The sequence below is a fragment of the Canis lupus genome, chromosome 15 (assembly GCF_003254725.2).
Source record: "Canis lupus dingo isolate Sandy chromosome 15, ASM325472v2, whole genome shotgun sequence".
NCBI classification, from domain to species: Eukaryota; Metazoa; Chordata; class Mammalia; order Carnivora; family Canidae; genus Canis; species Canis lupus.
In genome coordinates this window covers 3507738-3533637 of record NC_064257.1, presented here as the reverse complement: position 1 = coordinate 3533637, position 25900 = coordinate 3507738, and the positions used below count along the sequence as shown (strand labels likewise).

At 41.1% G+C, this 25900-nt stretch overlaps 1 protein-coding gene across 1 annotated transcript in view; it reads left to right on the top strand.

Annotated features, from left to right (window-relative positions):
* MACF1 (microtubule actin crosslinking factor 1) overlaps positions 1–25900 on the top strand; it is a 233078-nt gene that overhangs the window by 113375 nt on the left and 93803 nt on the right. Inside the window, 15 exon segments of the mRNA XM_049093947.1 lie at positions 383–532; positions 2412–2627; positions 2717–2866; positions 5382–5615; positions 8233–8382; positions 9977–10210; positions 11716–11919; positions 13399–13917; positions 14704–14880; positions 15142–15265; positions 16070–16278; positions 16656–16973; positions 20206–20372; positions 21845–22001; positions 23844–23961. Coding sequence (XP_048949904.1) covers positions 383–532; positions 2412–2627; positions 2717–2866; positions 5382–5615; positions 8233–8382; positions 9977–10210; positions 11716–11919; positions 13399–13917; positions 14704–14880; positions 15142–15265; positions 16070–16278; positions 16656–16973; positions 20206–20372; positions 21845–22001; positions 23844–23961 — 3127 coding nt within the window.

Here is a 25900-nt window from a genome sequence, read left to right as displayed (position 1 = left end):
TTAGTTTACTACCTTCTGTTTGTTACACTGTTGTTAGAAAATTAGGTAGAATGTCTTTCTGAAACGTGCAAGGTTTTTAAATTAGAAAATAGCATTGGAGCTAGTATGAACTACTAGAGTGATGCTACCTGTGGTTGGAATAGCTTTTGGAAGTTTTGCGGTGCTTATGGATTGGTAATCATGAGCCTCTCCGGGAAAGTTAATAAAATCACTTTTTTTTTGGACTATTGATTTGGGACAACATAGACACAGTAACATGTTTCATTTCATTCCACCTGTGTGTAGTAAAAATTTCTATTTGTCAATAAGACCTGGCCTACTTTTAAAGGCAGAATTAAAGGAGAATGTCTAATCTGAGTGAGTTTTCTTTTTGCTTCCACAGAATGTATTTAACCGGCAACTCTGTCTAGAACATGATGAGAAGCTGGTATCCTACCTCTCTCTATTACGAGACATCGAAATGAGAACCAAACAGATTCAACCTCTTGACCGAAACGTGGCAGAGCTACAGGATCTGCTGTGTCAGGCCAAGGTGGGTTCCCAGAGACTTCCTGCAGGCCCACCAGCTTGGAGGAAACAGAGACTATTTAAGGAAGAAAAACATGTTCAGGGGCATCTGGGTGCCGCAGTTAGTTAAGCCATCTGACTCTTGATCTCAGCTCAGGTCTTGATCTTGAGGTTGTGAGTTCAAGCCCCATGTTGGGATATACCCTGGGCATGGAGCCTACCTAAAAAAAAGAAAAATTATTAAAAAGAAAAAAAGAAAGAAAGGAAATACCACCATTTAAAGGACAAAAAAAAGAAATATATTTGAAAAACTAGAAATCTCTGAAGAACATCAGGACACACTGGTGTCACCAAAACCAAAGCAGAAGAGACTCAAGGGGGGAGTTACAGCGGGAGTAAATCCAATAGGGAGACTGAGTGAGGGCTGAAAGGGGGATTTAGTGCCGAGAGTCAGTGGTAACCTTAATAAGAACAGTTTCAGTGGAATTGTAGGTTATAAACACAGTTGCAGTGAAAAGTTCCAACAGTTGGAGGTTGGAAGATCGGAGCAATGAATTGTAAATCATTCTTTCCAGAAGCTTGGTGGTGCAGGCAAGGAGAGAGGTAAGATACTAGCTGGAGGAGATGCATTCATTGAAAGAGGAATATTTTCAGTGGATTTTGGGGCCAATAAGGAGGAACCAATAGAAAAGGAAAACTTGAAGTTTGGGGAGAGAAGAAATGATAATGGATGGCATGAGGTTCCCAAGGACATAAAATCAGACAGCTTGAGGGGGAGGAAGAGGAGCCCTTTCCGACAACCGAGATAAGACTTGTCACCAGATTGGAGTCACAATGAGAACAGCCTGTAGAAGTTAAGTAGTCTCTCAATATCCAATACCCTACGGCCTTGGGTAGGGCGGCTGAAGGGCAGGTGAGGATGATGCCCAGAACCGCCATAGCATATTTCTGGCTTCTTTGCCGAGGATCAGAATATCATAGACTGGTTGAGTGGGAAGGCTGAGTTGGGATATTTTTATATTTTTATATTTTTTGGTTCTGCCCCCTTGGAATTTGGAGTAGAAGAATTCCTTTTTTTTTTTTTTTTTCAATGTTTTATTTATTTATTTGAGAGTGAGACTACACACGGGGGGTGGGGGACAGAGCAGGAGAGAGAGAGAGAGAGCAGATAGTAGGGAAGCCAATGAAGGGCTCGATCCCTGGACCCAGAAATCATGACCTGAGCCGAAGTCAGACACGCTTAACTGACTGAACCACCCAGGTGCCCCAGAAGAGTCGTTCTTTTGTTTGACTTGTTTTGTGTCATATTGGATATAGTGTAATGACACTCTTAAAGAGGCAGCAGGTTGTAGTGGAAAGTGCATTAGATTGAATCAGGAAACCTGAATCCCAGTCCTGGCTCCACTGCTGAAGTGGGTGACCTCAGACTAAAATAAAATAAAATTAAAAATAACATTTTCGAATGCTGAGGCATCTCTTCTATAAATCTGGAATAATATCTATTCTGCCTACCTCAAGAATTAGTGATGGTAAGAACCAAACAAACAATCGAACATACATAAAAACATAAGTTGAAAAGCAGCTGTAGGCATGGGGTGATAGAATATTCTTTGCAGCTGACTCCTTTATTTATTTATTTATTTATTTATTTATTCATTCATTCATTCATTCATTCATTCATTCGTTCATGAGAGACACAGAAAGAGGCAGAGACACAGGCAGAGGGAGAAGCAGGCTCCATGCAGGGAGCCCGACATGGGACTCGATCCTGGGTCTCCAGGATCATGCCCTGGGCTGCAGGCAGCACTAAACTGCTGCGCCACCAGGGCTGCCCATTGCAGCTGATTCCTAACTAGCAAGAGTTCTGATCTTGATTTGAAGGTAACTCCACTTTATCCTCTCAGGTATTAGACAGGGAGCTAAAAGATCTGTCCACTTTGGTGAATCAGGAATTAGAGTGTGTGAATCAGATTATCATCAGCCAGCCTCAAGAAGTCCCTGCTCAACTGTTGAAGGCTCTAGAGAAAGATGCCAAGAATCTTCAGAAGTCCCTCAGCTCTGTGAGTGACACCTGGAGTTCCAGACTACTACACCTCCAGAGTGCCATGGAAGTAAAAAAGGTTGCTTCTTGTTTTTATTCACAAAGGCTCACACAAAGTCTGGGAAGGCTTGAAGATTTTCATAATCTAATTTGCCATTTATTTCTTAGACTAAAGTGTTAAGTCAGCATGAACAGCTAGAAGGCAGACTTCAAGATCTGAGAATCTGGGTTGGCGATACCAATCTTCTTCTGAACAGCAAGGAATATAACGATGAAACCGACACTGACAGCCTGAGACACTGTCTCCAGCAGTATGAGGTAGGCTCTCTACCCATCCTCAAGTGCATTTTTATTGTCCTTGGTGTTACATCAATTTTATTTTCCTGCGAGGCAAACCAGTATCTATACCTGTCTTTCTAAGAAAGACTGATTTTGGGCAGCCTGGGTGGCTCAGCAGTTTAGCACCACCTTCAGCCCAGGGCGAGATCCAGGAGACGTGGAGATCCCACGTCAGGCTTCCTGCTCCTCCCAGGAGCCTGCTTCTCCCTCTGCCTGTGTCTCTGCCTCTTTCTCTCTCTCGCTTTCTCTGTGTCTCTCGTGAATAAATAAATAAAATCTTTAAGAAAAAAAAAAGACCGATTTTTCCATTTTATTTTATTTTTTATTTTTCCATTTTAGAAATAAAGTCTGCTGTGTTTAGTTTTTTAGGTTATCATGCCCTTGGAGCTTTGGTGATTATGGTTATTTCTCCTTTTAGCTATTCTCTGACAGAGAGTCTGCATAAAGGCCTATTATTATAACTTCATCTTGTCTTTATAGCTGAGCACCTAGTATCCATCCTTTGTTTCTAATTTTACACATGCCAATTTCAGGAGACTTTGTTGATCCATGATTGAGAGCATGGCTTGGCAAACTTTCTGTAAAGGGCCAGATAGTAAATATTTTAGGCCTTGCAGGTCATACACAAATGGACCATTTTTGTAGCTGCCAGTTACCTTTGCTTTGAAACATGAAAGCAGCTATAGATAGTACATAAATGAATGTTCATGGATGTGTTATAATAAAACTTTATTTACAAAAACAAGTGGCAGGCTGATTTGGCTTAGGGACTGTTGATTGCCAACCCCTGATCTAGAGAGAGGCTATTCTTCTTTCTTCTTTCTTCTTTCTTCTTTCTTCTTTCTTCTTCTTCTTCTTTCTTTCTTCCCTTTTCTTCTTCTTAAGCTTTAAATTAATTGATTCTTTTTATAAGTCAGTGAGAAAAGAATAAACCGTGAGATACTCACTTTTTTTTTCCCCCTCCCAACATTGTTCTTTGTTTTGGTTATACTTAAGATAATATCAGACATTACTCACACTGGTTAATCTACCTCCTGCTATAGATAGTACACTCCTTAAATTCCTTCTAAAATCAGAGTAGAACTGAAGATGTCCTCTCCTTCTGTTCTATCCTGTACTTTTCCCCCCACCTTAAGAGGAAGCAGACACGGTTTGTCCATGGTCAGGCTTCTTGTATACCACCCATCCCTTTTTGTCTTGAAAGAGTTGACCTGCCATCTTCGTTCATGCCTTTTCCTCCAAATCTGTCGTTAGGCAAGTGAATTGCAGACTTGATCTGTTCACTAACAGAGTATTTAAAAAAAAAAAGCAAGAGTGAAAAAAATTTCTGTGATGTAGCATATGATATAAAAACAGAGCATGTCATACATACACGGTTTCCTCCCCTAGTTATTTTTTTTTCTCCCCTAGTTATGAATGCCCTTATGGGAAGACAGCCACAGTCCAAGTCTTGTTTCCTCCCTCCCTCCCTCCGTCTCTCTCTCTCTCTCTCTTTCTTTCTTTCTTTCTTTCTTTCTTTCTTTCTTTCTTTCTTTCTTTCTTTCTTTCTTTCTTTCTTTCTTTCTTTTCTTCTTCTTCTTTTTTTTTAAGATTTATTTATTTATTCATGAGAGACAAAGGCAGAGACATAGGCAGAGAGAGAAGCAGGCTCCCTGCAGGGAGCCCAATGTTGAACTCAATCCTGGGTCTCCAGAAACATGCCCGGAGCCAAAGGCAGGTAAGTCTTGTTTTCCTAATGACAGTTTCCCAAGTCCATTAGTCACAGATGAAGAAAGACACTTAGCTTGATGATAAATACCCAAGAAGACCTTTCAGTCAGCTCTGCAGGATTGCTGACCATCTCAGTTTCAAAGCGATAGAGATGTAGATATCTTAATTGTTTTTGTTGTATCCAATGTTACATAGCTGATGATCTCTAAATGGTTATGGGAAAGTTGCGTGCTTTTAATTGTCTGAAAACAGATAAAGTCTAGTGCTTAGGTGGGTATGTATATATAACTATTATGTAAGAAAGTCTGACTGGAATCTTTTCACCCTTAAATCGTATAAGCAACATTATTTACTCTAAAAGTCACATCTTAGTGAACTACAAATAAATGAAATACTTCCCCACTTCTGGCCTACCAGTAACTCACTGCTGGACAAAACCAAATATATATTTGAACCTAAGAAAACACAATTAAGCAGATCCATCTCAGACCTTAAAAGTTTACTGCATTTGGAGATCAGGGTCCAGTAAAGTAGACCAAATGGTAATATATGAAGAGTTTGGAGAGACCAGAAGTGAGAGAGCTTTCCTGTGCTGGTTTGGCTCTAGAAATGATCAATATCCATAAAAATACAGCAAATTAACCCCTCTTTATTTATGTTGACTGTTTGATTAAAGCCAACAGCTTCTGCTTTAATAGAGAATTAGAAGGTTTTTATTTTATTTATTTATTTATTTATTTATTTATTTATTTATTTATTTATTTATTTTCATTTCCTTACTTAGGATTTGAAGCAGCCCATGGCTGAAAGGAAATCTCAGCTAGATGCTCTTGCTTTTGATATTCAGTTCTTTATCTCTGAGCATGCCCAGGACATGTCCCCTCAGCAGAACCGGCAGATGCTGAGGCTTCTGAATGAACTGCAGGGGTCCTTCCAGGACCTGGTGGAGCAGACTGCAGCTCGGATGGATGCCTTGCAGGGCCATTTTCAACAAATGGAGCAGGCAGCCTGGGTCAAGGTCAGACTGAACCAGCGGCTGGGCTCACTTTGTTTCTTGGGGTATTTTCTCTATCCTTGAGATTTCTTGCCAGACTCCATTTGTCATGATTCTAGACCAATTTCTGAAATTTCATGTCTTCCAGGCCAGTTTGGTTCTGGTCTAGGAGGCAGCTATTATGGCTATGTTTTTGGTTTTATGTGTGTGTGTGTGTGTTTGTGAGAGAGAGAGAATGTGTGTGTTTATGTGTGTATGCGTGTGCAAGTATTTTCCTTTTAGTGAGACTCAACCCTCACTGTGTCTCATCGAATCTGACTTCCAAATGAAAGTCACATCCCTCGCCCTTATTTCTCCTCGTTTCTCCCTCAGCATTCTTTTGAGGGCTATTAGGAACAGTAAGGTACCCTGAGCTCTTGAGAAGAATGGTTCTGAAATGAGTTTTATTCCGGGGCTTTTCACATGATGAACAGTAATATTCTTTGACCGCCTTCTAATAGCCGACAACGAAATTTTTATCAGAGTCCTGTTAATTTTTTAGTACTTTTAAAATCATTATTAGTTTCTAGCACCTTTCTTCACACTGTGATGCCCAGTGCTCATTCAATTATGGAAGACAGTGTGTTGAACCCAGTGTTAACATTTTGAAAACAGGGCAGCCTGGGTGGCTCAGTGGTTTAGCGCTGTCTTCAGCCCAGGGCATGATCCTGGAGACCTGGGATCAAGTCCCATGTTGGGCTCACTGCATGGAACCTGCTTCTCCCTCTGCCTGTGTCTCTCATGAATAAATAAATAAAATCTTTAAAAAAAATTAACCAAAACATTTTGAAAACAAACTGTCGTATCATCATCCATCACAATCCTCTTCTTACAGAACTCAACATAATTTTATTAGTGGTAACATCATAACCTAAGAATACCAAGAATGATGCTTAGGCCATTTTTGCTGTAAGTTGGAGTTCAACAAGATGATATGAGAATGTCATTATCACCAGCCATCTGTCTCAGAGTCGGCTTTATTAAATATTGTGCAGAGTCGAATGAAGCTTTTGAGTTAGGCTTAGTGGAAATTAAGTTGGCCAACTCCATGTACCCCCATTACTGCTTGTTGTTCCAACTGTATTGAAATTGAAATAAAATACTGAGGATCCCTGGGTGGCGCAGAGGTTTGGCGCCTGCCTTTGGCCCAGGGCGCGATCCTGGAGACTGCAGATCGAATCCCACATCGGGCTCCCTGCATGGAGCCTGCTTCTCCCTCTGCCTGTGTCTCTGCCTCTCTCTCTCTCTCTCTCTCTCTCTCTCTCTCTATCATAAATAAATAAAAAAAAAAAAAAAAAAAAGAAATAAAATACTGATGAAACCCTTTGGGTTACTTTCCAAATCTGAAAATTTGCAATGTCCTCACCTGGGAATGTATATAATGTGTTGTAGTTTGTGGATAATTAATGAAATAGCATTGGTCTCAGCCACTTTAAGGCACAGCCCAGATCCAGGGTAGGCCCCTGAGCTGCAGCAGGTGGTAGAGCTGCATGTGAACACTCTCTGAGCACATAATTAATTCCACAATGTTTATTAACCTTGTTATTGTCAGAAATGCTCTGCTTCTCTCTATATTTGCCCTGAATGCATGTGTATGTCTGTGTGTTAACTTGTTTGCTTTGCTTTTTTCAGATTCAGTCTGCACACATCCTAACCCATGAAGATCCTGTTTTACAGCTGAAGAGCTCTTAGGAGTTCTCTTCCAGAGCCCTTCTATTTGTCCTAAAGAGGGGGAGAGAGGGCCAATTTGAGCACCTGTTTGTAAGTGCAGGTGACTAACACACCCATCAGAAGGTAGAACTGATGGACAGTGGTTCTAGAAGGATGGTCAGGAGAAAAACATCATGCTCAATGGCTCAATTAGGTGCTTCAGTATCATGCAGCTGAGATGAGATTTGGAGAAAGGATCAGGCACAGAAACATATTCTCTCCCTCCCCGTGGGCCTGGCTTTTCTCTTTGATACCAATTGTAGACACCTGAAGGACTAAACCAGTTGCCATTCTTGGGCAGTTTCCTTCTCAAAATAGCCAAGCCTCTCATGCCTGGCATAGAATCATTCTATTTAATGGGTATCTGCATTTGTGAGACATTTGATTTATAAAATCAGCTCAATTATTAAGAAGCTCGATTAGCTTATGAATTATCCAGATTCTTGATTTTTTTCCTCCTAATCCAGTCCTTCTAATTTTCTGTATTTTAACTTAGTATGCAGCATATCTTCTAGTTCTGGTGGAGGAATTGATCATAACCACCAATTTATTATTATCACTGTTATCACTTATGGATTTGGAGCATCTGGACTCTGTTCCATTTCCAGGGCTAATAACAGCAGTCTGGCAAAGGAACTCCCACCCCAAACCTGGGAGCATTCTCATCTGAAATTACCCCTGAATATAATCCAAACTATTGACCCAGATCAACAGACAATCCAAATGAGGGGAGCTTTCTGAATATGACTTCTGTGCTTTTTCCTGTTCTAGTCTCTCACCAACTCTTCCATCCTTAAGATATAACCTTTCTGTTTTACGTTTCAGAGAGTTATTTTGTATTTGTAAAATAAGAATTATTAACCATCTCTTGGCCCCTTTGCATTTTAATTAGACCCTGCAGAAACAACAAAATACCTGTCACCAGAAACTGGAGGATCTTTGCAATTGGCTAGGACAGGCAGAAAGCACATTGGCAGGCCACCAAGATAGAGCCACCCAGCAGGATCTCTCTACTTTGCAGAAGCACCAGAGTGACTTGAAGGTCAGTATGAGTTAATCTACTTTTCTCATTCCTTCAGCAAATCTTTATAAAGGCTTACTATGTGCCAGGCACAGTGCTTCGTGCTGGCAACATAACAGTAAACATCCTTGTTCTCAGAGTCTTAGAGTCTAGTGGGAGAGACAAACATTACACAGATAAGCACAAAAATGAGCATGTAATTTTTAACTGTTATATGTATAGGGGCACCTGGGTGGCTCAGTTGGTTAAGCAGCTGACTCTCAATTCAGTCTCAGGTCATGATCTCAGGGTCGTGAGATCCAGCTCCGTGTTGGGCTCCCTGCACAGCAGGGAGTCAGCTTCAGGATTCTCTCTCTCCCTCTGCCCCTCGCTCTGCTCACTTGCTCACGCGTGTGCACTCTCTTTCTCTTGATCAAATAAATCTTTAACTCTTATATGTATAAAGGAAAGGTTACCCAAGAATATTTAGCAGTCAGGCTCAATCTTGTTTAGGATGTTCGAAAAGATTACTTTGAAGAAGTGTCATTTAAACTGAAAATGGGGATCCCTGGGTGGCACAGCGGTTTGGCGCCTGCCTTTGGCCCAGGGCGTGATCCTGGAGACCCGGGATCGAATCCCACATCGGGCTCCCGGTACATGGAGCCTGCTTCTCCCTCTGCCTGTGTCTCTGCCTCTCTCTCTTTCTCTCTGTGTGACTATCATAAATAAATAAAAATTAAAAAAAATTAAAAAAAAAAAACTGAAAATGAAGAGCATGTAGGGGTTAATGCATGAAGGGGTGGAGGAAGGAGGAGAATATTCCAGTCAGAGGCCTGAGCATCCATCTTGAGGTAGGGATAAGATCAAGTACAACATATTCAAGAACTGAAAGAAAGCTAATTTGGTTGGATTGCAAGGAACAGAAGGAAGGTTAGTGAATGATAAGATGGGACCCATCATACTGGGCCTCCTGGGCTGCATTAAAGATAAGGAGTGGTGGGCACCTGGCTGGCACAGTTAGTGGAACATGTGACTCTTGATCTTAGAGTTACAAGTTACAGCCTCATGCTGGGTATAGAGTTAAGTTAGGAAAGGAGAGGAGAGGAGAGGAGAGGGAAAAAGGAAAAAGGAAAGGAAGGAGGAAGGAAGGAAGGAAGGAAGGAAGGAAGGGGAAAGAAAGAAAGGAAAGAAAAGAAAGAGGAAAGAAAGAAAGAAAGAAAGAAAGAAAGAAAGAAAGAAAGAAGAAAGAAAGAAAGAAAGAAAGAATAAGGAGTGATAACCAAGAGTATAAAGAACCAACCAAGGCTTGACTCAGCTAGAATCCTATTGTCAGCTCCTCTGTATAGAAGAATGATCTCTTTGGGGATAACTCATTACAAAATAAGCATCATGTTTGTGGGCAATCTCCTTTCTATCTTCATTAAATATTTACTTAGAAATTTAAATTTTGCTTAGGAGATGAAATATTAGAAAATTTCTTAAGTAAAATAATATCTTAGAAGTTTTTATTTGTGTTGGTTTAGGCCTAAACCGTAAGCAGATTATAGTCAGGGACACGTTTGGTGCAGGTGTTCCATCTGTGTGCTTTGGCAGTCTTAGAAGAAGTAACATTGAAATCTCTGTGTTCATGTGTTAGGATTTACAGGATGACATTCAGAATCGGGCCGCCTCGTTTGCCAGTGTTGTCAAAGACATCGAAGGGTTTCTGGAAGAGAACCGGGCCAAGCTGAGCCCCCACGAGTTGACAGCACTCCAGGAGAGGCTTCATCAGGCCAAGGAGCAGTATGAGGCTCTCCAGGAACGGACGCGGGTGGCCCAGAAGGAGCTGGAGGAAGTTGTGACCTCAGCCGTACAGCAGGAGACTGCAAAGGTAACTCAACAGCTTTCATACTTGGTATTTTTCCAAAAAGAAAATGTTGGTACCTGGCAAATAAAAGGTAATGCAGGGAAACTGCCTTGTAGAGAGCATAGAATCATGAAAAGGGGCTAGTTAGGGAGCTAGTCTGTGAGTCAGTATTAATTTTGGTAAGAAACATCCTATCCTGAAGGACTTTAAGTCAGGAATAGTTGGTAGGAAGTTCATTTCACTACCCCCATCCTCCAAAGAAAAAGTATGTATGTATGTATTTTATTTATTTTAAGATTTTATTTATTTATTCCTGAGAGACACACACACAGAGAGGCAGAGACACAGGCAGAGGGAGAAGCAGGCTCCATGCAGGGAGCCTGACATGGGACTCTATCCCAGGTCTCCAGGATCAGGCTCTGGGCTGAAGGTGGCGCTAAACCGCTGAGCACCTGGGCTGCCCAGAAAAAGTATTTCTTGCTGTATGTGTACCCAGTACTCTAATTGAAAAATCTTGGAAAGAACTTAGTGAAGAAGGGTAATACCCTGGGGAGGGAAAAGCAAATGACATATTTCAAACATGAGTCTAGATTGATAATCCAAGAGCACAAGGGGGAAATATCTGCAGTGTCTTAGTGTTCCACACACTATCCCCAGGCCACTCCTGTAGATCCATGCAACTGTGGCACTCGGATAAACCTAGAAGGTAAAGTCTCAAATGGTTTTCTGCACCTCACTTGCACTGGGAGATTAAATTATGGCCGTGGACTCTGACCCAAATGGGGGAGGTAGAAAATGTGAAAAAGTGAAAAAAGTTACCTGAAGGAGAATTCTGAAATACATAAAGTTTTATCACCTGGCATAACCTGTTTTAAAAATTACAATACTTGGGGCATCTGGGTGACTCAGAGGTCTGCCTTTGGCTCAGGGAGTAATCTCGGAATCTGAGGATCAAGTCCTACATCAGGCTTCTTGTAGGGAGCCTGCTTCTCCCTCTGCCTGCATCTCTGTCTCTCTGTGTTTCTCATGAATGAATAAATAAAAACTTAAAAAAAATTAATTACAATACTTGAACAGTCAGAACTCGAGAGGCAAGTTTTAGAACTCAGTACTCTGGCAGAAAAAAGGATGGGAGAAGCCTGTGTTTCCCTTAGGGAAAGACAGCTGGTAATCAAGTGTGACTGCTGTTTCTGACCCGGCCAAGCCAGGGCATCACTTCTGCACACCTACAAAGGATCCCATGATCCTTTGCTGGGCTGCCAGGACTAAATCATCTCTTAAAGCCCCTTTAAATCTTGAGTTTTGCCACCCCCACCCCTCCCACACACTTTTCTTTTTGAGCAGTGAAATATAGACAAAATCTAGAAATGTTTTAGAAGATGCTTGGGTGTTTTTATGCATGTAAAGACTGTTTCTACAGTCTTAAAATTTTTCTTCTTTAGCATCAAAGTCTCACCTTTTTCCTTAACCTTTCCTTGTATATCTGAGTATCTAAGACCTTCTTACTAGACTCTTTCTGTGGCTTTCAGAGTAAAGCAGCAAAAGAGCTGGCAGAGAACAGGAGTAAGATTGATGTTCTCCTGGATTGGGTGACTGCAGTGGAATCCTCCGGAGGACAGATGGAGCAGCTGTCAGGAGCTGACCTGAGGAAAAGAGCCTTTGATACCACTGATGGCCACCAGGGGGCAAGCCAGGCCCCAAAAGAACTAGACCAGCAATGTGAGAAGATGAAGGTGAGAATGTTAGCTTGTCCTCACTATGCTGGAGGGCCTCTCTGCTGCCCTGGGCAAGTCACCATAACCTCCTGGCCCCTATATCCAGTAAGCACAGTGAGTGCTTCTCGGTTCATGCCCTCTTTGATACCTCAGTGTCTTTGACACTATTGAAATACTCTGTCCTTTGGTTTCCAAAGTGCTACTCTGCCCTCGTAATCCTTTTTCCTTTCCTCTGGCCAGTTCGTGAGATGCCGATGTGCTTCCAAGTGGCAGCCCTAGCCTCTTCTCATCTTTCAGAATATACTTCCCTTGGGTAGTTTTATCCACTTATGGCACTTCAGTTATTGCTTGTACTAGCGAATTCCATGTGTGAGTCTCCCTCCTAAATCCCCATGCAGAGCATCAAACTAGTACATAAATCCATGCTGTTTTCCTCATCTAGGTAGTTGCATAAACAGTATGGATAGATAAGGCAAGAACACTGACTGATCTCCCACTGTTGTCTATTAGACTCAGGAAGAACATTTTATGTTGTTATTTTTTTTATTATGTTATTTTTAAAATCTATTTGAGAGAGAGCTTGCACGTGAGCAGGGGGAGGGGCAAAGAGAGAGGGAGAAAGAATCTCTCGCAGACTCCCTGCTGAGCATGGAGTCCAATGTAGGGCTCAATCCCATGACCCTGAGATCATGACCTGAGCCAAAATCAAGAGTCAGATGCTTAACTGACTGACCCACTCAGGCACCCCAACACCCAGGAAAAACATTTTAAAAAACAAAACAACCACAACTCCCTAAAATAACTTACATTCCATTGAAATAGAAAAAAAGTCCATGTGTAAGCACATAAACATAGCACATACAAATAAAAAACACAAATTACCTATGCTGCAGAAATATATTTTAACTCCCACTAGAATACAAATTGTTTATTTAATGAATTAATTTTCCAATAACTTTCCCAGTTGGGATAGTCTTCATGGATATGTAAGTGACATATTTCACAGGTAAATATTTGTAATTTTTACATTGTCATATGTTTGGCTTATCCACCTCACTCTCTCCTTCCATTAATGTGGGTAGTTATTAGCTGGCCATTTGTGCCTTCTCTTAGACTTAGGATATTTTAGTGAAGAAAGCCAGATTCTAGTCTCAGTTTTTCCCTTAACTGTCTACATAACCTTAGTCAAGACACGTAACATCTTTTTGATATCACTTACCCTATCTTTAGTATAGATATTATTTGCTTACATTACAGACTATGCTCCAAATCAGTTGATATATGTGAAGTCTCTTTGAAAACCATAAGATCCTATATGTGTCAGTTCAGCTGGAACTAGCATATGGCATAATGCTTGGAGAGTGAGAGAAATTGGTGATTGTTGAACAGCTAGAAAAGTGGCCTATGGAGATCACTCTCCACTTCTAGCCATAGACATAACTGAATTTCTGTGGTATCCCTTCTGATTGTCCTGTGTTTGGGGGAATTTTTTGCCAGGCCCGTCACCAAGAATTGCTGTCTCAGCAGCAAAATTTCATCCTGGCCACCCAGTCAGCTCAGGCCTTTCTGGACCAGCATGGCCACAACCTCACACCTGAGGAACGCCAGGTGCTACAGGACAAGCTAGGAGAGCTGAAGGGGCAGTATGCAGCTTCCCTGGCCCGGTCGGAGGCAGAGCTGAAGCAGGTGCAGACACTACGGGACGAGCTGCAGAAGTTTCTGCAGGACCATCAAGAGTTTGAGAACTGGCTGGAACGGTCTGAGAGGGAACTGGAGAACATGCACAGGGGAGTCAGCAGCCCTGAAACCCTTCCCTCCCTGCTAAAGCGGCAGGGGAGCTTCTCAGAGGATGTGATTTCCCACAAAGGAGACTTGCGATTTGTGACTATCTCAGGACAGAAAGTCTTGGACACAGAAAACAGTTTTGAGGAAGGCAGAGAACCATCAGCCACTGGAAATTTAGTGAAGGGCAAGCTGAAGGATGCAACAGAAAGATACACTGCTCTCCATTCAAAGGTACCAAGAGGGCCCTGATAGCCTCTGGGGGAATGATTGTAGGAGCCATCCTGCAACTGCGGGCGGTTTCTGGGGCTCGGGATAAGAATCTTAAGACACAGTGAGTGAGCTGAATTCTGTATTGACCACAGGCAGAGTGTCTTCATGAGCTCTGCAAAAAATGCAAAAGGGGGAGGCCCATGGGCTTGTTAGTGTCTGATCCCAGTAGTATTGGGATATGTCTTGCTCTGGTAGGGAAGGTGGAGGTGCTCGCCTTCCTGAATCCTGACCAGCAGACATAGGCTCCCGGGAGAGATAGTACAGGGGAAATGGAAACCCTGTACACAGTCTTATTCCTGGACAGAGCATCTAGGGTACATCCTTACCTACCTCCCTACCAACTCCTCTTAGCTCTGGAACTGTAGAATCTAGTCAGTTCCTCTTACCTGTCTCATGCATTTTGGCAACATCTCTAACCCAGCCACAAGGAACACTGTCTGTACCTCCCAGTCCCTCCCTTAACCTGTAACCTGATGTGTACTTCTTTGGCAGCTTGTCATCCAATTCACCCCATCTTCGCAGGTATATAATAAAGTTGGCATGAATAGTATGGATCAAACAACAAGGCTCCACTTGTAGAAGATGGTTGCTACTCATCTGTCCCTAGAAGCCTCAGCACTACCCTTCAGTTTAATTAGAGTGAGATACCTATAACAAAGCCAGGCTTTTCTTTGGACTGTGCTTGGGAAGCCGCTGCCTTTAGCCTGACCTTGCATAAGCCTACTCTCCCTTTTTCCTCTGACACAGTGTACACGTTTGGGCTCTCACCTGAACATGCTCCTAGGCCAGTACCAGCAGTTCCAGAGCAGTGCCGACAGCCTGCAGACCTGGATGCAGGCTTGTGAGGCCAATGTGGAGAAGCTCCTTTCAGATACTATTGCCTCAGACCCTGGGGTCCTACAACAGCAGCTTGCAACAACAAAGGTAAGCAGGGACATAGGCTATTCTATTGCATAGGGTAGAGTACCCCAAAATAAAGCAAATACTCACATAGCTTAAAGGCAGTGATTGGGATGCCTGGGACAAGATCTGATTCCGAAACACTTATTTCTAACATCTGTGGGTATGGATAAATAGAAGTATTCTTTGTAGCTCTAGTAACATTATGCTAAGTAGATTTTGGTTCCTAGAACCAGCTTTGATTACTCAGAGATTTTACTCTTGGCCTTTTTCATGCACAAGCAGCAGTTGCAGGAGGAATTAGCTGAGCACCAAGTACCTGTAGAAAAACTCCAAAAAGTAGCTCATGACCTCATGGAAATTGAAGGAGAGCCAGCCCCAGATCGCAAGCATGTTCAAGAAACTACAGGTATGAAGCAGCAATAACAAGGACGCACCCTTAATTCTTAGTGTGTACCACTATTCTGTAACACGTCATACTATATCGTACAGATATCTGTGGTGCTGGCTAGGGGTTGAGGATACAAACCGCAAGAGCTCACCTTCTAATGAACTTTGTTCTTGCACCATTGAAGGCCTTTGCAATCTGATTTCAACCTTTTTCCCCCACGCATTCTGCCTTGTAGCCACACCTACATCTTTCCTTTCTCAAGTAAACTAGTTATTATTTCTTCATTACTTTACCCCTGAAGTTTTCCCTATGGCTTAGCTGCTAACGTTTATTGACTGCCTAGCATGTGTGATAAAATCTTGCTCCAGCTTCTAGGTGTACCTGAGATGTTACTTCCTTTGTAAAATCCTGACCACCACCTCCAACCCTCAAAAGAAATAAAAGATAAGAAATAATCATTCTTCTTTCAGGCTCCTCTAGTACATTACTCTTAGCATCAATATAGCACTTAGGATTTTATTTTTATGCTTAGTTGTGATGTGCCCTTTTCTGCCTATGCTTGCTTTTACAGTCTGAAGTTTGTAGAAGCCAGGGACTTACCTTAATTATCTTCAGTCCTCAGCACCCAGCACAATTTCTGGCACTTAGTAGGTGCTAAATAAATAATGCTTTGTGAAATTGGCTCAAGTACCAATGCATTTTAAGCTTATTCCTTCTATTTGCCTTCATGTCTGTTGTTATTAGCACGTGTGACTTAAATGCATTGTTTTTAAAAGCACAACAAAAATACTCTTCACTCTTCTCGTGGCCTTGATTTTCCAGATTCCATACTCCGCCATTTCCAGAGCCTCTCCAGTAGCCTGGCTGAGCGCTCTGCTCTGCTGCAGAAGGCCATTGCCCAGTCTCAGAGTGTCCAGGAAAGCCTGGACAGCTTGTTGCAGTCCATTGGGGAAGTTGAACAAAACCTGGAGGAGGAGCAGGTGGCATCACTGTCATTGGGAGTCATCCAGGAAGCCCTGGCCACTAACATGGTGAGACCTATGCCCCAAGGGTTAGCAGAGATGGTGTATTTGCTGTGTTCCAGAATTACATCATTTTGAAAAAGTATCAGGAGAAGACTTTATTTCTATGAATCTTATAATAAGATTAGAGATGATGACGAATCCATGTAAAGATATTTCTACCCAATTTCCAAACCATTGTTAAGCTTGAGGAAAAGTATCACTGCACAATCATTAATGGAATGGGGTGGATTAAGGGGATGGGATATTTGGTATTCCAGAGGCTCAATGCAATCCAGCCTTCCTTGAGGAGGTTAGCATGTACTTATTAGAAGTTTCTTAGTTCATGGCTCAGATATCCTGGAATAAGTGAGCCAGGAGCTGACAGACACAATTTTTGGTGACAGAAATTGAAGCAGGACATTGCTCGGCAAAAAAGCAGCTTGGAGGCCACCCGTGAGATGGTGACACGATTCATGGAGACAGCAGACAGCTCCACAGCTGCAGTGCTGCAGGGCAAACTGGCAGAGGTGAGCCAGCGCTTTGAACAGCTCTGTCTACAGCAGCAAGAAAAGGAGAGCTCCCTAAAGAAGCTTCTGCCCCAGGCAGAGATGTTTGAACATCTCTCTGATAAGCTGCAGCAGTTCATGGAAAACAAAAGCCGGATGCTAGCCTCTGGAAATCAGCCAGATCAAGATATTGCACATTTCTTCCAGCAGATCCAGGTGAGAATCTATCTGCCACATTGGCAGAACAAAGAGAAAAGAAGGGCAAGGAGGGGACCAACATTCAGTGAGTCCATAGTATGTCAGTCAGCGTACTAGAAACTCTACCTGCATTATCTTAAAGAATTATCACACCCAGGGGCACCTGGGTGGCTCAGTTGGTTAAGCATCTGCCTTCGGCTAAGGTCATGATCCTGGGGTCCTGGGATCAAGCCCTGCATCAGGCTCCCTGCTCAGCGAGGAGTCTGCTTCTCCTTCTCTCTCTCCCTCTGCCCCTCCTCCTGCTTGTGTGCATGTTCTCTCTCAAGTAAATAATTAAAATCTTTAAAAAAAAAAAAAAAAAAAAGAATTACCACAACCACTGTGTAAACTGGATATTGTTTGTCCTTTTTTTTTTTTTTTTTTTTTTAAGATTTTGTTTATTTATTCATGAGACACACAGAGCGAGAGGCCGAGAAACAGGCAGAGGGAAAAGCAAGCTCCTTACAGGGAACTCAATGTGGGACTCCATCCCCAGACCCTGGCTCCAGGATCACACCCTGAGCCAAAGGCAGATAGATGCTCAACCACTGGCCACCCAGACATCCCAGTTTGTCCATTTTTTGAAAACACAGATTTATTTTTCACTCATTCTGCATGTTCAACCCGGATCAGCTGGGCTACTTAGGTCATCATGGTCACTCAGGGATTCAAGTCAATGGGAGCTTCATTCTGCCCTACCTTCATGACTACTGCTGCAGCAGGGAGAGGGCATATCAAATCCATTTTCATTTCGTTAGTTAAAGCAACTTTCACACCTGGCTTTCAAGGAAGCAGAGAGATGTATTCCTACCATATACCCAGTAGGCGCAGAGTTAGAAATATCTGAAGAGTCTTACAAACCACAGATCTAGATATGTATGCAGGAGTAGGATTGCTAGGTCATAGTATATGCATATATTTAATTTGACCAAAAAGTGGCCATCTTGGCTCCAGAATGGCTGCAGGTGCCCCCACATTGCCACCTATAGTATCTCAACATTTCTGTATCCCTATATTGATGCATTGAGGTTATCTGACTCTAACTTTTTCCATATTGAAGTAGGGTCTTATGGTCCTCTTCGATTTGCTGTCCTTTTTGGGTTTTGCTTTGAATAATTTCAAACTTACAGAAAAGTAGAAGGAATGGCACAATAAACACCAGGATCCTTTTCACCTAGATCCCAGTCTGTCAGAATTGCACCATTTTGCATTCCCACCAGCAGTGCACATGGAAGTACCTGTTCCCCTACAGCCTCACCAGGGGAATGTGTTGTCAGCATTCAAGTTTCTGTTAATCTGATTGATAAAACATGATATTTCAGTGTGGCTTTAATTTTTATTTCTTCTCTGATGAAATTGAGTATATTTTTATACACATAAGGGACATTTATTATAAACTCTTAGTTCATAGCCTTTTACTGTTTTCTGTCAGAACTTTGTTTTTTGGGTTTTTTTCCCCCCTTCTTTCAACTTACAAGAGTTCTATATTAGGGAGATTAGTTCTTTATATGTAATATGTTGAAAATCTTTTTTCACAGTTTGTCCTTTGTCCTTGCTTATAGTGTTTTGGGCCATGTAAAAGGTTTTTAAATTTTTACACAGTAGATTTTATTACTTCTTATTGAACACGTCTTTTTGGTCATGATTTGAAAGCCTTTTGCCACACCCACACTTGAATTCACCCATGCGTGCTTCTAGAACTTGAATGGTTTTTTTCTTTTATTCTTTCTTTTACATTTGAATATTTTAACATTTTAAGTTCATTCTGGGATACAGTGCACAATATGAATCCATGTTTATCTTTTCTGAAGTCTATCTAGTTGTTCCCAGTATCATTTCTTTGAAAACTCCTTTTCTCCAGTGATTTGAGAAGTCCTCTTTATCAGATACACAATGTCCATGTGGACTCAGATCTATTTCTGGATTTTCTATTCTTTGCTGTTCTATCTGTTCACGAATCATAGCATACTATTTTTTATTCTAGAGACTTCATGGTGTGTTTTACTATCTAGGAGGGCTAGTCTTCACTTTCTCCCTCCCTGCCACCACCCTCCCTCCCTCCCTCCCTCCCTTCCTTCCTTCCTTCCTTCCTTCATATTTCTTTTTCTTTTTTTTTTTTTTTTTAAGATTTTATTTATTTATTCATGAGAGACACAGAGAGAGAAGCAGGCCTCCCACAAGGAGCCCGTTACAGGACTCGATCCTGGATCCCAGGATCGCGCCCTGAGCCAAAGGCAGATGCTCAACCACTGAGCCACCCAGGTGTCTCCCAGGGTTTTTCATACATTAATTTTTCTGTGTGAACTTTAAAGTCAACTTTATTAGCCATAGGGGGAAAATATTGGTTATTTTATTGGATCACATTGAATTTATTTATTCACGTGTGCATATACACACACATACATACACATATCTTTATGGATGTCTTTCCATTTACTGAGGTCTGCTTCTGTGTCTGTCAGAAATATCTTAATGTTTTATTCATAAGGGTTTTGTATGTTTCTTGTTAGTTGGTTCTTAAAATTGTACCTTTTATGCTGCTATTATAAATGAAGTTTTCATTCTTGATTTTTATATATTGGTTTTATATCCTGCCACCTTATTGGATTACTTCATTGTTTGATTAATTGTATTATTGATTCTCTCGGGTTTTACAAGTATACTTTCATATAATCTGCAAATATGCTTTTACCTCCTCTTTTCTACTTTGTGTATGCCACAGATTGTTTTCTCTTACCTAATTGCGTTGGCTAATATCTTGAATACAGTGTTAAATAATAGTGAAGAGAGTATGTTTGCTATGTTTTACAGAAGAGATAAGCTATGGAAACTTAGGGAAATTTAATAGCTTGAGATTGCAAACCTAGTAAGTAGCAAAGCCATGATTGATTTTCTGGAGTCTTTTTGACTCCAGAAACCTCCATTCTTTTCATTCTGTCATGCTGCCTCCCAAGTCTTTGAACATTTGTTTAAAGGAGACAAGACTTATTTTCAATTCTTAGCCACTCTCAGATGGATTGGAAAAATCCTCCCTATTTATTGCTTTGATCTAGCAGTTGACCCAGCAAGCATGCCACTTTTCTTATTCCCTTTTTCCACAGATTAGGGGGAACTTGCCCCAGATTTAATGTAGATATCTTTTTTTTTTTTTTTGAGTATATTTGTTTATAATGATAAGAGTATTTAGTACATTTCCCATTTTGCTTGACAGGAGCTCAATTCGGAAATGGAAGATCAACAGGAGAACCTCGAGACTCTTGAGAATCTAGTCACTGAACTGGGCTCCTGTGGCTTTGCCCTGGACCTATCCCAGCATCAGGACAGGGTACAGAACCTCAGAAAGGACTTCACAGAGTTACAGAAGACAGTTAAAGAAAGGTGAGTTTTCATATGTGTTGGTCAATTTGGAGAGCTAAGTTTTTTCTTGCTGTTAAATGATTTTCTCTTCCTCCTTCAGTAGAAAAGATGGCATCAAAAAGTCTGCTATTTTAGGAGATTGGAAAATGCCTCTTTGAGGCAAAGCTGTCCAGTGTACTCAGTGCTTAGTGGTTTTCTAATACTAAATAATGAATTACCTTTCGCTAATGGGGCTATTTCCCTCTGCGCAATCAAAAGCCTGGGTCACCTGGACCAAACAATAAATTTGGGGCAGCAAGTAGGATTGTGGCAGGATTTTGAAATAAAGAGAAAAATTGGAGGAGACTTGGCAGGCGTAATTTTTTTTTTTAAGATTTTATTTATTTATTTATTCATTAGAGACACACAGAGACACAGGCAGAGGGAGAAGCAGGCTCCATGCAGGGAGCCCTATGTGGGACTCAATCCTGGGTTTCCAGGATCACACCCTGGACTGAAGGCAGTGTTAAACCGCTGAGCCACCCGGGCTGCCCTGTAGGCGTAATTAATGGTTATATTGGCTCTGGCTCTCTCTTTGCTTGATTTGACCACATTTAAGTTGTTGTTTTGGAAGAGTGTCTGGATTCTTCTTTCAAGCTTAACATGGGAATATTTGACAGGAGTGGCTGATCTCATATTATCCGCTGTTGAAAAGCCATGATTCCATTCAAAAACCTCATGTGGATTTGTTTAGGAGCTTGAGAAGACTTCTCTTGGTTTAGCCATATATATAATCTTGATTTTGCAGGTGACTGCCTTATGGAAAGTAAGCTTGTTTAAGCAGTGTTGCTTAAGACAACACTGTCAGCCTCAGGTTATTTTGTGTAGAGAAGGGGGACAGAGGTCAGGAAGGCTTGTTCTTCCTCTATGCTGCGGGGCGGGGCTGTTTAGCTGGAGGAAGAACCAGGTTCTCTGCCTAAAAGAGCTTAAAGTCTGATAGATGTGGCCACTTCCAAAACTTAATTTTGAAATTGAATTCTCCTTTGTCCTTGGCTTGTTTTACCCATTTGTGTGCTTGACCTAACTTCTGTGAACCTCTAATACAATGTCTTCCTTGCTAAGGGGATTAGCATTTGAATTAGGCCTTGAAAAAGTCAGCTACCTAAAAAGTGACAGAGCTGGATTTGGGATCCAAAGCCTACATTCTTTCCATTGTATCATTGCACCTAAATAGCAGGCTCCTTTTAGTTTCTCTCACTTTCACTTTAGCCTGGAGTAAGATTGAAGACTCCTCTCCCCAGAAATGTCCAAACAAGGGCAACAGATTCCTTAGTTTGATGCTCTCCTACATTTGTATGTCGTGGTTTAGCCAAAGCTGCAGTGAAAAAAGTTATGGGAAGGAAAGGCCCTGTGAGGAAAAGAGGCCTAGAGTCCCCAAATGAGTATAGTTTTAGTTCAGGTTGACTTCCTTACAAAGCTTGGTCTGGCAAGTAACAGAATGTCTTCGTTGACAGAGAGGAAGATGCATCATCTTGTCAGGAGCAATTGGATGAATTTCGGAAGCTGGTTAGGACCTTCCAGAAATGGCTGAAGGAAACTGAAGGGAATCTTCCACCTACAGAGACTTTCATGAGTACTAAAGAGCTGGAAAAGCAGATTGAACACCTGAAGGTAGGTGAACAAAAGGAGCTCCAGGAACCAGGTTAGACAACAGTTTGGAAGCTTATGTGGACTGAGCTTCAACTGGTGGGACAAGTCCAAGTTATCCTTCTGCATCAGAATAGAAATCCCTCCATTTTCTTCATGTGATTCCCACCTACCCCTACCCAAGTATTGAGCACCAAAATGTCTCCTATTTCAAAACCAAAATCAAAAAGTAACCTGGGAATAACATCTATAAAGTTTCAGCTATTTCTCGGATGCCTCTCGTGCCAAGGGGGGTTAGAAAAAAGATAGTCATTATAGTCCTGTCCTTGAGAAGTTTATACTCTCACTGTGTGTTTGAGAATTAGTTATCCGTGAGCAAGTGACCAGATATATGATCAGGAGATTAAGGAAAGATCACCACCTCTACAGCTAAAAAAGGAAAAGTTAGAATCAGATAGTTGGAAGGTACCTTCCAGAGTAGGATCAATATTTCTCCCATCCCCTGCAGGATCTCTTTTTTGATTCAGTCATTCAGCCTCTACTTGCATCTTTAACACATCTCTTCCTTTTGTTGAAATCAAGCTGTATCTACCTCCAACTAGTTCTCATGCATTCTCCTTATTTGCTTAGTAAAGCAGGATTTACCAGATGACAGGGAAGAGTTTGGTGATTTCACAGGGAGAGTGCCCAGAACATTTGGTGTAGGGAATCCCCTAGGGCAGAGGCTTCCTGATTTCTTAGTTCACAGTGCCCTTATTATTTCAATAAATTTTTCATGGTACCTCAGGGCCAAAAAAAAGAAGAAAGGAAAAAAAGAAAAACCTAAAAAGCCTCACATGCTACACGTGGTATGTAGTTAGGTCTAAACTTTCATAGTAGTCGTTCACATGGTGTCCAATAGATGTCACTGTATTTCCCTCAAAAATTTAAAATATCCTGTGAGTTGATGCATGATTTGGGAACTATGGCTCTTTGGAATCTAGAGTGATTGATAAAGGAATTGACAGCTGTGAATTGACAAGGCTCAGTTTGCAGTTAGGCAGCAAGAACTTGCTGTATATAGTCATGGCTCTGTCTTTCTCTGCTGCTGGGCAGCTTAAAGTCAAAAGCAAACTAAGTTGATTGTCAGGGAAATTCAGTGTGGAGGAAGGGACTCAAGGCTAAGAAGGTGTCCCTGCTTTGGAAGAAGTAGAAATCTACTTTTGTGGTGGGGATCCAGCTAGAGAAAACATGACCTAGTTAGAGCAGGGTGCCTTTGTTTCTTAATGGTTTTCTTTGGTAGTTAGAGCTCTGGCTTCAAGCCCAATATAAAGTTCCCTTGAAAATGCAAAGTGTAGCCTATGATTTTATGTATTTTTCTACATTTCAATATCTAGCTCCTCATTTTACCGCCCATTTGTCATTTCCTTTTTATTCTTTACACACATGCTGTTCCCTTTTACTACCTTTTGTTTTCACTAAAAGGTTTCGCCATCAAGGCAGAGTTAGATGTGTCTCCTCCGTGCTCTGAGTTTACTGTCTGTATTTTTGTAGTAACATTTATTACATTATAATGCAGTTGATAATCTGAGCTCTTGGTTTTAGGAACTGTACCATAATCCTATTTTGTATCCCCAGTGTTAGGCATGATGTCTGGCCTATAGTAATGCTCAATAAATAATTGATGAATAAATGAGATGATCCTGAATATTCTAGGATGTCATTCTCCTGTATCATGGCTGGTTAAACCAAGATCTTCAAGTGACTAAATATATGAGGATGATCACTTAATGCTTATCAAAACTTTAGGGAGGAAATATAGAATAGGTGTCCTTACTGATGAGGAGAATACCCCTAGATGTTAACATTTAGCTGTTCTGTCAACAGGGTCTTCTAGATGACTGGGCAAGTAAGGGAAGTTTGGTGGAAGAAATCAATTGCAAAGGCACTTCTTTAGAAAATCTCATCATGGAGATCACAGCACCTGATTCCCAAGCCAAGACAGGTGAGTACAGGCTTTTAAAAATGTAGTGAGTAAACAACATTCTTCACTTTGGCCTTTGGTCTTTGGTTATGACCCCTTAATTAATAAAAGTCAGAATCAGCATTGAGTATGAGAACAAATGGCAATGGTCCACAAAGCCGTCTTCCCCTTCAAACTGACCTGTCTCCCATTTGTTATATGACATTGCTCCATTTTGCAGAACTTCTTCCTGTGATGGGAAAGAGTAAAGGGACTAGTTTGCCTAAATGAACAGAGAAGAATTAAAATAGGATTCTGTTGCTTTCTTTTAAACATTTGCATGAATGGCTATTCATCATCTTTAAATTGGAGTCAGCCCTTGAAAGTTTAAGCATGGTATCTTGAGAGAGAATAGGTATTCAGGAGTTGGTGTCGGTCTACCAAGGACAGCCACACTTCTTGGAAGGAGATACAAAGATTGTGCCCAGATATGTGAATAATCCCTGGCTGCAGATTAAGTCTTCCAAACAAAATCCATATGAGCTCACAGTCACTTTCTGGTTTTAAATTGGGATCTCAGAGGTTTTATTGCCAGACTGTGTTAGTGCACTCCTACAATCACTTAAATCATAAGAGAAAAGTTTATTTTTTTCTCCTGAGAACAGTCACTTTTCTGTCAAAGCTTAAAGATCTCTTGGAATTACCCAGAAATGACATTTCAGGGAATTGGTGTTTCTTATATTGCAATACATAAAACCCCTTAAGTTCAGGGACTTATTGGTGTGTGACTACATCAGGAGTCAGCAAGCTCTTTCTATAAAGGGCCATGTATTAAATACTTTATAGGCTTGTGAGCCACATGGTCTCTGTCATACTATACATCTCTACCGTGGTGACACAAAACAGTCATAGATGATATACAAGTGAACGGATGTGGCTGTGTTCAAATAAAACTTTATAAACAGAAATAGGCAGAGGGCCAGATTTCTATAGTTTTTTTATTTCTAGAGTAGATCCGTGGTTTTTCAAATATTTTAAAACACTAAAATCTTTTTAAAAAAAATCTCAAATAAAGCTCTACTACATAAAACAGATACAAATGATACTTTGTTGGCATAAATTTCCCTGATAAGTGGATTTTAGTATTTTATCTATTATAAAATCAGTGAGGATATTGAGAATATCTACAGGAATATAAAGATTTGACAAAGGATTTTTGGATGACAGCTTTATAATCGGATTTATTTCTCCATTTTGTTTGGTTACATCATATTCAGAAAATACAGGTTACACAGATAAGTAGTTGTAAAGGATAACAAATGTCTTTAAAAGTTCACTTTACAGTCCACCTGTGTCAGAAAGAATTGTCAAAGTCTTGGAAATGGACAACATAGAAGTATTAGGTGTCCTTTCAATGAAGTGTTGGACATTGTCTGATAGGCTTTTGGAAATTATTTGGTCCTGAGTGTATACCTTTAACTGAATTTTTGTTTATTGAACTATTGTAGAATTTTGTATGATAAAAGTTGACTTGTAGTTAATTGATAGTAATGCAAATGATACTTGTCCATAGCAATTCAAGTAAATTTTGCCCCACAGGAAAGACAATCTCAAGTATTAACTTTAACCACTTTCTAACCACTTTCCCGTTAATTGCTCATTTATTCATGTCCTCAAGAGTCATGGGGTAGAACAGGTGAAGGGAGGGGACCAGTGGGGGGGGGGCACAGTAGCTGAAGATGTCACCCACTATGTAAGTGATGCAGCCTAAATTCAAACACAAATACACTTGATTCAAGGTGGAAAAAAAAGTTCACTTTAGAGTCTCAGAACACTCCTCGGTTAAACTGAACTAGGAGCTTGAAAGTGATGTAATAAGGAATTCTTTTTTCAAAGTTTAAAACACCAAGAATTTTAATGAAGGATCACCTTCTTTTCTTAAACATAGAAAACACCTAAAACTGGCATTGAGGACAACAGT